Source organism: Squalius cephalus, assembly GCF_949319135.1.
Source record: "Squalius cephalus genome assembly, chromosome: 22".
Lineage (NCBI taxonomy): Eukaryota > Metazoa > Chordata > Actinopteri > Cypriniformes > Leuciscidae > Squalius > Squalius cephalus.
In genome coordinates this window covers 32663712-32678711 of record NC_137143.1, presented here as the reverse complement: position 1 = coordinate 32678711, position 15000 = coordinate 32663712, and the positions used below count along the sequence as shown (strand labels likewise).

At 38.8% G+C, this 15000-nt stretch overlaps 1 protein-coding gene and 1 long non-coding RNA gene across 2 annotated transcripts in view; one reads left to right on the top strand and one right to left on the bottom strand.

Moving 5' to 3' along the window:
- tmc8 (transmembrane channel-like 8) overlaps nucleotides 1–15000 on the bottom strand; it is a 21845-nt gene that overhangs the window by 4765 nt on the left and 2080 nt on the right. Inside the window, exons 2-13 of the mRNA XM_079857884.1 lie at nucleotides 13263–13409; nucleotides 11877–12081; nucleotides 10561–10709; nucleotides 10232–10360; nucleotides 8108–8157; nucleotides 7583–7725; nucleotides 6428–6575; nucleotides 5877–6038; nucleotides 4338–4492; nucleotides 3886–3955; nucleotides 3687–3799; nucleotides 1–116 (exon numbers count right to left, since the gene is read on the bottom strand). The exon at nucleotides 1–116 is cut by the window's left edge and continues 71 nt beyond it. Coding sequence (XP_079714010.1) covers nucleotides 1–116; nucleotides 3687–3799; nucleotides 3886–3955; nucleotides 4338–4492; nucleotides 5877–6038; nucleotides 6428–6575; nucleotides 7583–7725; nucleotides 8108–8157; nucleotides 10232–10360; nucleotides 10561–10709; nucleotides 11877–12081; nucleotides 13263–13314 — 1492 coding nt within the window. The 5' untranslated portion in view covers nucleotides 13315–13409. The remainder of the gene's footprint in view (nucleotides 117–3686; nucleotides 3800–3885; nucleotides 3956–4337; nucleotides 4493–5876; nucleotides 6039–6427; nucleotides 6576–7582; nucleotides 7726–8107; nucleotides 8158–10231; nucleotides 10361–10560; nucleotides 10710–11876; nucleotides 12082–13262; nucleotides 13410–15000) is intronic.
- Nucleotides 6562–12049, top strand: LOC307150550. The gene is made up of 2 exons (XR_013819750.1): nucleotides 6562–6635; nucleotides 11900–12049. It is a non-coding gene; the product is annotated as an uncharacterized lncRNA (long non-coding RNA).

Below are 15000 nucleotides of genomic sequence, written 5' to 3'. Positions count from 1 at the left end.
CCACCCATGTGACCGTCTGACTGTTCACCAGGTCCAGCACGTTGAAGGGAATCTCGAACTGCTTCTTGCCTAGTAATTGCGCTAGCGACGAGGATGGAAACCTCTCCACCAAGAAGCTGTTAAATAAAGTTTATCATATACTGTACATATATAGTTCTGTAATGTGAATCCAAATATCCAAACAAAACTTTGCATTCGCTTGCAAAACGTTTGCGTTCGCTAAAAAAAAAATTGCGTTATGAGAAACTTTGCATTCGCTCTTAAAACTTTTGCGTTACGAGAACGTTTTGCATTCGCACATAAAAATTTTGCATTACGAGAAACTTTGCGTTCGCTCATAAAACTTTTTCGCTCCCAGAGAAATCTTTGCATTCGCTCTTAAATCTTTTGCGTTACGAGAACGTTTTGCACTCGCACATAAAAATGTTGTATTTTGAGAAATTTTGCGTTCACTCATAAAACTTTTGCGTTACGAGAAACTTTGCGTTCGCTCATAAAACTTTTGCGTTACGAGAAACTTTGCGTTCGCTCATAAAAATGTTGCGTTACGAGAAATTTTGCGTTCGCTCATAAACCTTTTGCGCTCCCAGAGAAATTTTGCGTTCGCTCTTAAAACTTTTGCATTACGAGAAATTTTGCGTTCGCTCTTAAAACTTTTGCATTACTAGAAACTTTGCATTCACTCATAAAACTTGCGTTACGAGAAACTTTGCGTTCGCTCATAAAACTTTTGCATTACTAGAAACTTTGCATTCACTCATAAAACTTGCGTTACGAGAAACTTTGCGTTCGCTCATAAAACTTTTGCATTACGAGAAACTTTGCATTCACTCATAAAACTTGCGTTACGAGAAACTTTGCATTCGCTCATAAAACTTTTGCATTACGAGAAACTTTGCGTTCGCTCATAAAACTTTTGCATTACTAGAAACTTTGCATTCACTCATAAAACTTGCGTTACGAGAAACTTTGCGTTCGCTCATAAAACTTTTGCATTACTAGAAACTTTGCATTCACTCATAAAACTTGCGTTACGAGAAACTTTGCGTTCGCTCATAAAACTTTTGCATTACTAGAAACTTTGCATTCACTCATAAAACTTGCGTTACGAGAAACTTTGCATTCGCTCATAAAACTTTTGCATTACGAGAAACTTTGCGTTCGCTCATAAAACTTTTGCATTACTAGAAACTTTGCATTCACTCATAAAACTTGCGTTACGAGAAACTTTGCGTTCGCTCATAAAACTTTTGCATTACTAGAAACTTTGCATTCACTCATAAAACTTGCGTTACGAGAAACTTTGCGTTCGCTCATAAAACTTTTGCATTACGAGAAACTTTGCATTCACTCATAAAACTTGCGTTACGAGAAACTTTGCATTCGCTCATAAAACTTTTGCATTACGAGAAACTTTGCGTTCGCTCATAAAACTTTTGCATTACTAGAAACTTTGCATTCACTCATAAAACTTGCGTTACGAGAAACTTTGCGTTCGCTCATAAAACTTTTGCATTACTAGAAACTTTGCATTCACTCATAAAACTTTTGCATTACTAGAAACTTTGCATTCACTCATAAAACTTGCGTTACGAGAAACTTTGCGTTCGCTCATAAAACTTTTGCATTACTAGAAACTTTGCATTCACTCATAAAACTTGCGTTACGAGAAACTTTGCGTTCGCTCATAAAACTTTTGCATTACGAGAAACTTTGCGTTCGCTCATAAAACTTTTGCATTACTAGAAACTTTGCATTCACTCATAAAACTTGCGTTACGAGAAACTTTGCGTTCGCTCATAAAACTTTTGCATTACGAGAAACTTTGCGTTCGCTCATAAAACTTTTGCATTACGAGAAACTTTGCGTTCGCTCATAAAACTTTTGCATTACTAGAAACTTTGCATTCACTCATAAAACTTGCGTTACGAGAAACTTTGCGTTCGCTCATAAAACTTTTGCATTACGAGAAACTTTGCGTTCGCTCATAAAACTTTTGCATTACTAGAAACTTTGCGTTCGCTCATAAAACTTTTGTTCCCAGAGAAACTTTGCGTTCGCTCATAAAACTTTTGTGTTCCCAGAGAAACTTTGCGTTCGCTCATAAATTTTTTTTGTTCCAAGAGAAATTTTGCGTTCGCTCATAAAACTTTTGCATTACGAGAAACTTTGCGTTCGCTCATAAAACTTTTGCATTACTAGAAACTTTGCATTTACTCATAAAACTTGCGTTACGAGAAACTTTGCGTTCGCTCATAAAACTTTTGCATTACTAGAAACTTTGCATTCACTCATAAAACTTGCGTTACGAGAAACTTTGCGTTCGCTCATAAAACTTTTGCATTACTAGAAACTTTGCATTCACTCATAAAACTTGCGTTACGAGAAATCTTTGTGTTCGCTCATAAAACTTTTGCATTACGAGAAACTTTGCGTTCGCTCATAAAACTTTTGTTCCCAGAGAAACTTTGCGTTCGCTCATAAAACTTTTGTGTTCCCAGAGAAACTTTGCGTTCGCTCATAAAAATTTTTTGTTCCAAGAGAAATTTTGCGTTCGCTCATAAAACTTTTGCATTACGAGAAACTTTGCGTTCGCTCATAAAACTTTTGCATTACTAGAAACTTTGCATTCACTCATAAAACTTGCGTTACGAGAAACTTTGCGTTCGCTCATAAAACTTTTGCATTACTAGAAACTTTGCATTCACTCATAAAACTTGCGTTACGAGAAACTTTGCGTTCGCTCATAAAACTTTTGCATTACTAGAAACTTTGCATTCACTCATAAAACTTGCGTTACGAGAAACTTTGCGTTCGCTCATAAAACTTTTGCATTACGAGAAACTTTGCGTTCGCTCTTAAAACTTTTGCATTACGAGAAACTTTGCGTTCGCTCATAAAACTTTTGTTCCCAGAGAAACTTTGTGTTCGCTCATAAAACTTTTGTTCCCAGAGAAACTTTGCGTTCGCTCATAAAAAATGTTTGTTCCAAGAGAAATTTTGCGTTCGCTCATAAAACCTTTGCATTACGAGAAACTTTGCGTTCGCTCAAAAAAATGTTTGTGTTCGCTCATAAAACCTTTGCGTTACGAGGTTTTGAATTCGCACATAAAAATTTCACGTTCTGAGAAACTTTGCGTTCGCTCATAAAACTTTTGTGTTACGAGAAACTTTGCATTCACTCATAAAACTTGCGTTACGAGAAACTTTGCGTTCGCTCAAAAAACGCTTGCGTTCACTCATAAAACTTTTGCGTTACGAGAAACTTTGCGTTCGCTCATAAAACTTTTGTGTTCCCAGAGAAACTTTGCGTTCGCTCATAAAACCTTTGCATTACGAGAAACTTTGCGTTCGCTCAAAAAAACGCTTGCGTTCGCTCATAAAACCTTTGCGTTACGAGAAACTTTGTGTTCGCTCATTAAAACGTTTGCGTTACGAGAAGGTTTCGCATTCGCACATAAAAATTTCGCGTTCTGAGAAACTTTGCGTTCGCTCATAATACTTTTGCATTTGAAAATCAAAATAAAGCAAATACCAAAAAATAATAATTTGTGTCTTACGAGCATTAACCGACATCCGTGAACAAGCGAATGTGTCGTTAAATTATTGAAATGCTAACTAATAATATTAACCTGAGGGGTGAATGTTTGAGCTAAAACAGGTTCAGTAAAGTCTGAGTAACTCACGTTCTTGGGTAAGCCACAAAAAACGCATTGAAGAAACACTCCAGGAAGTTGAAGATGGTGAGTTTGTACATCTCCTTCCCAAACGTGTTCTCTTCGCAACACTGAGCACAGTTCTTCAAGAGACAAAAGAGTTCAAAAAGTCCCCATTTGTCTTCCATGTAATCTCATTGTTGTCTAGGAGAAACAACTGTGAACAAACCTGTTTGCTTGGATATCTTATGAGGAAGAACAGATAGATGCCCAAAGACGACAACTTCAGGAAAATACTCCTGTAATATTCACACGAGTTTAAGTCAAGTCCTATTTTGACACATCGTTTCAAAGCAGCTTGACAGAATATCATGAGGTTAATGTTTATAATGTCTTAATATCTTCATGCCATATAGTTGCATTTAGAAGATTAGAGCTGGACGATAGAATAGTTTACATTTTGCAATGATATAAACAATCAAACTGTATGTGAATATACTGTGTGTATGCGGATAAAGTATGTACTAATATATTCAGCTTATATAAAGAACAGGGCGATAATTTACATTTTGCAAATTGCAATTAAATAAAAAAAAAATCAAGTAGTTGAGATATTGCTGTACTTAATACCACAGGAACATGTAACACACACTAGAGGTCAAAGTGCATGACCTTTCTGACCTGATCAGGGTGAGGTTGAGCTGGATGGTGAGTGAATAATCTTCAAACTCGGAGACTTTACTGAAGATATGCGGCAACATGTAGTTTATCGACGCCATTGTGATTGGAGGAAGATACTCACACATCAGAGACACGGTAGGGTGAAATTCATGAGACTGACAAGAGAGACAATCATTAGGAAACACATCCTGAACTCACTTTCTTAATGAAGATCTAGGGGCCCTATTTTAACGATCTGAAACCCAAGTAACTTTGTGGGCGGGTCGACGCAAATCTAAAATGTGTTGGTCTGAAGTCGCTTCATTACTCATAGGTGTGGTTTGGGCGTAACGTGAAATAAACCAATCAGAGCGACATCTCACATTCCCTTTAAGAGCAGGTGCGCTTGTTCCATGGCGGATTGCTATTATAACGGCGGATTTGCCAGGAGCGGTTCACAGCCGAGGAGACCGGCGTTCTCATCAGGGCCGTAAAACACAGAGAAGTGACATTGGGGATGGAGAAACACACCCAGATTAGCTTCGGTTAAACAGGCGTATGATAATTTGGGTAAATGTGTAAGCTAGATTTATGCATATTCTTCACATCTTCATGGACACAACAATGATTTCCCTCGTGTGGAATATTTTTCCTTGTAATTATGTATGGTTTTCTAAAAATGTGAACTGTTGCTTCTGTGTGTAGATAAGATAAGCAAAGTGTGTGTGTGTTGTGCACACGCTACATTATGGCCAAGCATGCGCCCTTAAAACAGCATCTGAATAACGCGCCACTGACTTTAGACGAGGTTTCTCCTGGTCAGTGGCGGGATTGTTTTCTGAAACTGCAAAATAGCACCAGGGAACGTTTGCGCCGGAACACGCCTCCTCTCTTCACTGAACCGCCCCCGGGGAAATGCATTTCCTAGTTTACCGACGTGCGTCTGTGGAGGGAAAAGTCTGCTGTGCGTGGGTGCAAAATAGGAATGATACATGCGTCGCTGTACAAAGTCAATTGTGCTGGGTGCGAGATAGGGCCCCTGATGTTGTTTTCCATCTTCATCTGTGTTTAGTGTGTAATGTTGGTGTTCGAGCATGAAAGCTCCAGTTCTTCTCTATATCAGTGTCAGTGTTTCTGATCTCCTGAAACGCCTCCATTGTATCTTGAGTTTCTTCCGGGAACATGTCACAATATTCCTCATTATAATAATTAATGCGCAGAATAAAGGGGCGGGGCCTGGTTGAGTTAGTCAGTAGTGTGTTAAACTGGCGGTTATGGAAAGGGGCGGGACATTTCCCAAACACACTCGAAGCGCTCGACCAATCACAACACACTGCTCCAGCTGACCAATCAGAGCAGCTTTTCAGTGTGCTTTTCAGGAGGAGGGGCTTCATAGAGACAGGAAGTAAACAGAGCGTTACTGACAGACAGCAAAGAGAGGAGCCGCAACAATGGAGAATATGAGGAGAATAATCAACATTCAAGTTCTAGTAGAGCCTGAAAACATCATCAAGACTTTGTAAAAGGGCAGAATATGGGCTCTTTATACATGTACAGTACCTTTTGTGACAGAATGATGGTGTAATGGATCAGAGCGAATGCGCTTCCCAGAAGAACCAGCACAAGGAAGTTCAGAAAGACCCGCAGGAGAATGAGCCGAACCCAGAGTCTGAGTGATCGGCGCTGGACTCTCTCGTGAAATGTCTGCTCTTCTAGATCCATCTGGAGAAGAGGTCAGAGGTCATCCACAAAATTCAATTCACATGTATATGTACAGCGCTTTTCACAATACACATCATTTCAAAGCAGTTTTACAGAAAATGCATGAGTCCACATTACAATTTACAGTGATCTGTTATCAGAGGAAACTGTCTAAGTTATGCATTTCAGAAATGTACATATACAAAATCACAGTTAGCGAAAAAGGTATTAATTTAAACAATGTAATAATTTAATGCAGAAACGCTGAGCTCATTGAAGTAATTAATGCTTGCTTGTTAACAAATGATTATGACATTTAGAAAAATGTAGCACTATGGGATCTGAACCTCTTTATAAACTCTCTCTGAGTCTGACATGACAGATACGTGAAGCTCATGTTGATTTCTCACCTTCAGTTCGTTTCTGATGAAGTTTTGTTTCAGTGATGCCGCTTGCGAGTCCTGAATACTGAAATCCCACCCGCAGAAAACCTTGTAACTCAGGTTTGAACTGAAGCGGTTTCCAGTGAGCCACGAGTGTTTGTATCCCACAACCGTCCTGAAAGAGAGAATGGACATCAGTGAACGAAAGGGACACGGAGATGAACAAAATGATGAGGTCGGAGGGAAAATGTGATTTCATTGCTTTTGCATTCACTCACAAAACTTTTGCATTCATTTAAAAAACATTTGCATTCGGTCACAAAACTTTTTCATTCATTCAATAAACTTTTGCATTCACTCACAAAACTCACAAACTTTTGCATTAACAAAACTTTTGCATTTGCTCAAAAAACTTTTGCATTCATTCACAAAACTTTTGCATTCACTCACAAAACTCACAAACTTTTTCATTCGGTCACAAAACTTTTGCATTCACTCACAAAACTTACAAAACCTTTGCATTCATTCACAAAACTTTTGCATTCACTCACAAAACTCAAACTTTTGCATTCGGCCACAAAACTCAAACTTTTGCATTCGGCCACAAAACTTTTACATTCGGTCACAAAACTTTTGCATTCACTCACAAAACTCAAACTTTTGCATTCGGTCACAAAACTTTTGCATTAACTAACAAAACTTTTGCATTTGCTCAAAAAACGTTTGCATTCATTCACAAAACTTTCTCATTCTACCGAGAAACTTTATTTGCTTATTAGAAATGTTCAAATATTTTCATTCTCAAAACTTTTGCAAGCAAATACGAAGGTACTTTGGGAACACTAAAGTTTTGCCAGTGAATGCAAAAGCATTGAAATTTAATCTTTCCTCGTGTCTCATGTTTTTTCCATCACCGTGTCCCTTTGTGGGATCCGTTCACAACAATTAAAATGGGAAACACATGTACATGTGTGTTGCCAGTATGAATGTTCCCAGTTCAATAGCTGTTCACAGCATTTGCAAACTGAGAGACAATTAGACATGATGCTGTTGATTCAGTCTATGGTTATAGCGCCACTTAGCAGTCAAGAGCAGCAAATGCATGTTTCTGCTGAAATCTCAATCTGTAAGTTGTACTGAAGCAGGAACGTTGGTCTGATAGCTCAGGGTAAATGATCTGACCTGCGGACCACCATGATGATGCTGAGCAAGAGGACAGAGATCATGCCAAGTAGAAAGAGGAGTGGAGTGTTTAAACAGTCTAAACCAAGAGACCCACCACGAGTGTAGAAACTGTAAAACACTGGAGAGTTTTCGAGAAAACCCTGGAAAACACAGAGAACCACAACAGAAGAGAGAGAGAAAGAGCATGCAGAGTGTTGAAGACAGATAAAAATGAGACAGTGACCTTCTTTACATGCAAATAAACATAAATCTGACTGCCATAAACCATTAAGACAATATCCTGGTTGGCTGAAATCCCCATACATTCATTTATATCTGTGTCAAGAAATAGAATAAATACTGTTTTTACTACATTAACAGAAAGGAAACATAACTCTATATAATGCAGCATAACAAACCACATGACTTGCTCTCTGATCATCGAGAGTGAGTTTTCATTTATGGTAAATGAGTTAATTAAATAAAATCTGAAAATGATGATCAGTGTGGAAATTAGAGAGCGATAATCATAAAATTACTTACTGATCCAACAAATATGTCTTTATATCCAAAGGTGAAATTTTCCTGATGGCCTAAAAAAAATTGTATTTGACATATTAGATCAGTTTTAGTGCATCAACTCTAAAGGCCTGTTCACACCAAAAATGATAACTAAATTTTACTATAATGATAACAACATTAGCATTCACACCAAGGACAATAATGATAAAGATAAAGTTCTAAAAATCGAATAAGAATAGCAGATTCTACACAAACAATCATATTAACGGCACAGAGGAATGATGTCATTGGAATCACTTTCAGAACGATTTTTTCCAGCTGATGAATGATAAAAACACTGACAGCCAATCAGAATCCATCCTGCTTTAAAGAGCTTGAGCATTTAAAGGTGCAGTAAGCAATTTGTGAGAAACTCTGTTATTTGAAATCACCAAAACAAACACGACCCTACCCAACAGGACCACACCCCTAACTTTATAGCCCCGCCCACAAATTCATGAACACATTATGAAACACAGACTCCTCCCCCCTAATGAGTGGAGACGCCCCTCACTGCTGATTGGCTATTGTGTGTTTTGGTGCTCGGTCTGTTCCATTTCAAACAGCGTTTCTCCGAAATCGCTTTCTGCTAATTTAAAGCGACAGACAACAAAACTGCAACGCGCTTATAATAAACACAAAGATATTGTGCGCTGGTGTGAACGCTAATATAGTTATCTTTATAGTTATTGGTGTGAACGAGCCTTAAAAGTGCGCTGGAGTTTTATTTGTCCGCCACTTTAAATACTTGAGCTTTTAAAGCAGGATTGATTCCCATTGGCTGTCAATGTTTTTATCGTTCAACAGCTGGAAAAAAATCGTTCTGAATGTGCCGTTATCGTTATAGTTGTGATGTGAACTTTTATTGCAATATGCAAGAATATGCAGCGTTTTTTTGCAATATGCGATAAAATGCAACATTTTTATTGCAGTATGCAAGAATATGCAACGCTTTTTATTGCAATATGCAAGAATATGCAACTTTTTTTGCAATATGCGATAAAATGCAACATTTTTACTGCAATATGCAAGAATATGCAACGTTTTTTGCAATATGCGATAAAATGCAACATTTTTATTGCAATATGCAAGAATATGCAACACTTTTTATTGCAATATGCAAGAATATGCAACGTTTTTTGCAATATGCGATAAAATGCAACATTTATATTGCAATATGCAAGAATATGCAACGCTTTTTATTGCAGTATGCAAGAATATGCAACGAGTTTTTGCAATATGCGATAAAATGCAACATTTTTATTGCAAAATGCAAGAATATGCAACGTTTATTTTTTTTTGCAACATGCAAAAATTGCCAACTTTTTTTATTCAATATGCAAGAATAAAACCTAATTCAAAGGGAAGATTATTGGCAGATATCTTTCCTTGTTTTCAGCATAAACTCACTTAATTTTGATAAACTTGGCAATAAATTAATAAAATTTTGGCAAAACAAGCTTTAAAATCTCGAGTAGTTTTGCTTGTCCTCGGAGTGAACGGGCCTGTTAAAGGAGAACTCCGGTCAATTTTAACATTGAGCTCATTTTTTTGTCAATTTGTGCTGTCAATACAGAGAACAACGACACAAATCGGTGTTGCCTACACCGTGTTATCCTCTTTTTAAAATTTGCACCGGTTGAAGTCCAAAGTAGTCGATTGTCGAGTTCACGCGCATAGGTTTAGTTACCTATGATCACGCGCGTGAACTCGACAATCGACTACTTTGGACTTCAACCGAAAACAGGATGTAAACAGGTATTTGCGCTGGCTTAAATAACATCATTTTTATCCATATCTTTCACATCTACTGCAGTCAGACTCACCCGCGTTCACTCTGAAGGAATCACTCACATGACCTGTGCAGTTGTAATGACACATCAAGGATGTTAAGAGGCTAAAAGCAGGTTTAAAACTTGCCCCATTGAAGTCAACAGGGTGCAAATTTTAAAAATAGAATAACACGGTGTAGGCAACACCGATTTTTGTCGTTGTTCTCTGTATTGACAGCACTCCAAATGTACAAAAAAATGAGCTCAATGTTAAAATTGACCGGAGTTCTCCTTTAAGAGACCGCAGACTCTCGGCCGGTCTCAGTGTTCGTACCTGAGTTCTCCCTGAACACCAGCGTTGGCGTCAGCACAGATCCAGCGATGATCACGCAGTAAAGCAGGTTCAAGCCCAGCAAGTACCGCAAAAACACAAAGTACGCCTTCACCCCAACACCAAACTGACCTGTGGATCAGATTCAGTTAACCAGTCTAACATCATCTACTCACTTGCACAGCATCAACATACTCATATAGTGATGGCAATTTCAAAAACTGCTTCATCAAGCTTCGAAACCTTTACCAATCTTTTGCTCCGAATCAAAGGTTTGGATTTACACTGTATTGACCACTAAGGGTCACAGTGGATACATACTCAACACTCACCTTCGATCTTATGAAGTGTGTGTCTCCATGGCAACAGTCCTGACAGGGCCCCGCCCACATGCTCCTTTAAGCGCCGCCTTGTGGTTTGCTGGCTCCGCCTCCACGAGTCCCAGTAGCCAATGCTGCGTCTCTGCACATTTTGCCTCTCTCTGATTGGCACAAACAAAACTGAAACACTGAAACTGACCACTAGATGGTGATGTGTTTGTGTATAATTCACTCAATCAACTACTTATAATACAACGTTTGAAGGCTCCCTAATATAGGCTAAGATATTTCTGTATTTATGCTGTATGCTTCAACTTTTAACTGGGAGTACTGAACTATTACATTAACCACAATTCATTTTGTGATTTCAGAAGTTTGAAGAACCGTGTGCTTCAGTTCATTAAAACACCTTTTACTTGCTAAAAAAGTTCTAAACTATCAATCAGACGACAGATTGTGCGCAACAGGTTTTTCAGGCAGTTTCGATCATGTTGATCATTTAGAGGCCTTTGAAATTTGCGTATCAAATATAATACAGTAGGCTTTATGTTAAAGTCCCCCCGTAGTCAATCATCTTATCCGTTAAAACTCATCTTTGATCACCAAAATTACATATTTAAACGTTTTTTCCTTGAAAAAACTATCTTCATGTCTTAAAATATCTTGAATGTAACTCGACACCCTTGCCTCATTTAGTATGTGCGGTTCTATGAATATGCAAATTAGCCCCGCCTCCACTCCCTCACTCAGCTCAGAGATCCACTGGTTGACGATCACACGTTGATCTGATTGGTTACAAGGTAGTTTGTGACCAGTTTTCACCACAGGGGGACTTTAATTCATTTAAATCATTTTAAGTCATCCTGCACCTGCTTTGGAAGTTTGCTGGCGCCCCCTAGTGGAGCCCGGCCTCTGTTTGAGAACCACTGCGTTAGAATACTACAAATGAGCAACTAGCACAACTAAAACTATGAACTGAACTCTGTTAACTATAGACCCGATATAGTCCGGTTATGAGTAACACACTTCTAGCCAAAATAACCTTGAATGTCGTTTTTGCCAAAATAACTTGCGAGATGATAAACAGATAAACAAGATGAATGTAAACAGTTATTACAAGGTGTTTGGTTTCATTTCCTCACTCATTTCATTTCTTTGTGATCTAATTGATGACTAGTCTATTCTTGGGCGATGGTTTAGACGTCTGTTACATTTTCACTGACAGCCCAAATTTTGCCTTGTTTTAGCCTAGACGTCTGGGCGAGTTTGGACGCTATTAGACGTCTTTAAAACGCAAAATTGTTTGCAGGGAAGCCTCTCACACTCACTTGATGTCTCTCTTGCCCTGCAGACAGACAGGTAGAGCTCTGAGCGGGACACTGGGGTTCCAGGAGACTCTGTCCGTGTCGGGATCATGTGTGACGGGGTCTGCGTGAGGTCGTCGATGAGCCTGTGAGCTCGGCAACAGCCCGAATATCTCAGTCTGATAGTATTCACACGAGTCGCTGGACACATCCGAGCAGCAGCTGTCATCTGTGCGGACAGACATCATTCATATCATCATATGATCGTTGAAAAAAACAAAAACAGTTTTTCACTGAGAAATTGCTAGTAAATTTCACAAAAAATAACAAAGAAATGGCAAGTAACACTGAGTTAAAAGTGAAAGACTGAAATAGTATTTTCTTGTAAAACACTACAATAATCTTTGTTTTATTTACAACATTGGAAAAATATTTTTTAAATTGCAATGAAATAAATGCTTAATTTTTTTGTCTTGTCTTTTTATTGCAATATGCACAAATTTGCAACGGTTTTTTATTGCAATATGCAAGAATAAGCAACATTTTTTATTGCAATATGCAAAAATATGCAACGTTTTTATTGCAATATGCAAAAATTTGCAACTCTTTTTTATTGCAGTATGCAAGAATAAGCAACATTTTTTATTGTAATATGCAATGCTTTTTATTGCAATATGCAAGAATATGCACATTTTTTTATTGCAATATGCAAGAATATGCTATGTTTAACACTATTGCAATATGCAAGAATATGCTATGTTCTTTTATTGCAATATGCAAGAATATGCAATGTTTAATGCTTTTTATTGCAATATGCAAGAATATGTAACATTTTTATTGCAATATGCAAGAAATGGCACCTTTTAAAAAATTCAATATGCAAGAATATTACAAAATAAAAAAATAATAATCCAAAGGGAAAGCAAGATTATTGTCAGATATCTTCCCTTGTTTTAAGCATAAACTCACTTAATTTTGATAAACTTTTCAGTAAACAAGCCCTAAAATCTCAAGTAGTTTTGCTTGTCAAGTAAATGTCTCTTGATTTATTAATGTTCAGATATTTGTGCTGGAAAACAAGAATCGTTTTTGCAGTGAACTTTGAAAAAACAATTTTTTTACAGTGCACATGCGTTCAGACACATGAAGAACACTAAAAATCCTGTATTCTAATACTTTATGGAAGTTTTTTGTGTTTTAAAAACTGTTTTGGTGTCGTCTGGCTTTTAAAGCGAGTATAGAGGCGTGATGCAAACAAACCTCAGAAGAAGGAAGTCAAGTCTTTGTTGAAACTCTAAATTATCGGAGGAAACTGATGTGCATAAATGATTCAAACAAAAAGCCATGGTGTGATATATGATGTCCCTTGATCAATGATACTGTCACACACACACACACACACACACACACCTGATAGGAGTCTGTGGAAGTTTGCTATCCGGTCTTCTCTTTCCATCATCATCCGTCAGTGTCGAGGCCCTTCACACACACTCATAGACTCGTATGAGCAGAAGACGGAAGACCTCGAGCGTGGAGCGCTTCTCTTCTCAGTGTGGTCTAATAAGAGTTTGCACAGGAAGTCATGTGATGAACGAGTGGGTGTCGTGGAATCTTGAGTGACAGAGTTTCAGATCTCGGCCAGGTCACTACAGACGTTTGATGTGTTTCCGTCACTTGCACTTTAGTTTGAGTGCTCTCTGACCAACACATTTAGCTGACTTTTTTCAGTTGTTCATGATTAGAATTTTAAAACAAACAATTTATAGAGATTACGCTTACAAAAAGATGAGCCGTTTGGGTGGTTGCTAAGTGTTCACCAGGGTGTTGCTAGAGTATTCTGGGTGGTTGCTAGGGTGTTCAGGCTGGTTTCTAGGCAGTTGTGAGGGTGTTCTGGTTGGTAGGTGATTGTTATGCAGTTGCTAGGGTCTTCTGGATGGTTGCTATGGTGTTCTGGAAGGTTGCTAGGTGGTAGCTAGGGTGTTGTGGGTTGTTTCTAGGTTGTTGCTGGGCAGTTGCTGAAGCGTTCTAAATGGTTGCTCGGCAGTTTCTATGGAACTCTTGAGTGGTTGCTAGCGTGTTCTGGGTGGTTGCTAGGCAGTTTCTATGGTACTTTGAGTGGTTGCTAAGCAGTTGCTAGGTTCTGAAAGGATGCTAGGGTGTTGCTAGTCGGTTTGTTTTGATGCTCTGCATGGTTACTAGGTGGTAGCTAAGGTGCTCTGGGTGGTTTCTAGGTGGTTGCTAGGCGTGGTACCTTGAGTGGTTACTAAGCAGTTGCTAGGTGGTTGCTAGAGTATTAGGCAGTTGCCAGGTGATTGTTATGCAGTCGCTAGGGTCTTCTGGATGGTTGCTCTCGTGCTGCTAGGTGATTGCTAGGCAGTTCCTATGGTGTTCTGAAAGGTTGCTAGGTGGTAATTAGGGTGTTCTGGGTGGTTTCTAGGAGTTTGCTAGGGTGTTGCGAGGAAGTTCCTAAAGTGTTCTGGGTGGTTGCTTGGAAGTTTCTATGGTACTGTGAGTGATTGCTAGGTGGTTGCTAGGGTGTTCTGGATGGTTGCTAAGCAGTTTCTATGGTACTCTAAGTGGTTGTGAGCTTGTTCTGATTGGTTGCTACGGTGTTGCTAGTCGTTGTTTTGGTGTTCTGGATGGTTACTAGGGGGTAGCTAGGGTGTTCTGGATGGTTTCTAGGTGGTTGCTAGGCATAGTACCTTGAGTGGTTGCTAAGAGGTTGCTAGGGTGTTAGGCAGTTGTTAAGGTACTCTGAGTGGTTTCTAGGCTGTTTCTATGGTGTTCTGTGTGGTTGCTTGGTGGTTGCTAGGCATAGTACCTTGAGTGGTTGCTAAGAGGTTGCTAGGGTGTTAGGCAGTTGTTAAGGTACTCTGAGTGGTTTTTAGGCTGTTTCTAGAGTGTTCTGTGTGGTTGCTAGGTGGTTTCTAGGCATAGTACCTTGAGTGGTTGCTAAGAGGTTGCTAGGGTGTTAGGCAGTTGTTAAGGTACTCTGAGTGGTTTTTAAGCTGTTTCTAGGGTGTTCTGTGTGGTTTCTAGGATGGTTGCTAGGCATAGTACCTTGAGTGGTTGCTAAGAGTTTGCTAGGGTGTTAGGCAGTTGTTAAGGTACTCTGGGTGGTTTTTAGGCTGTTTCTAGGGTGTTCTGT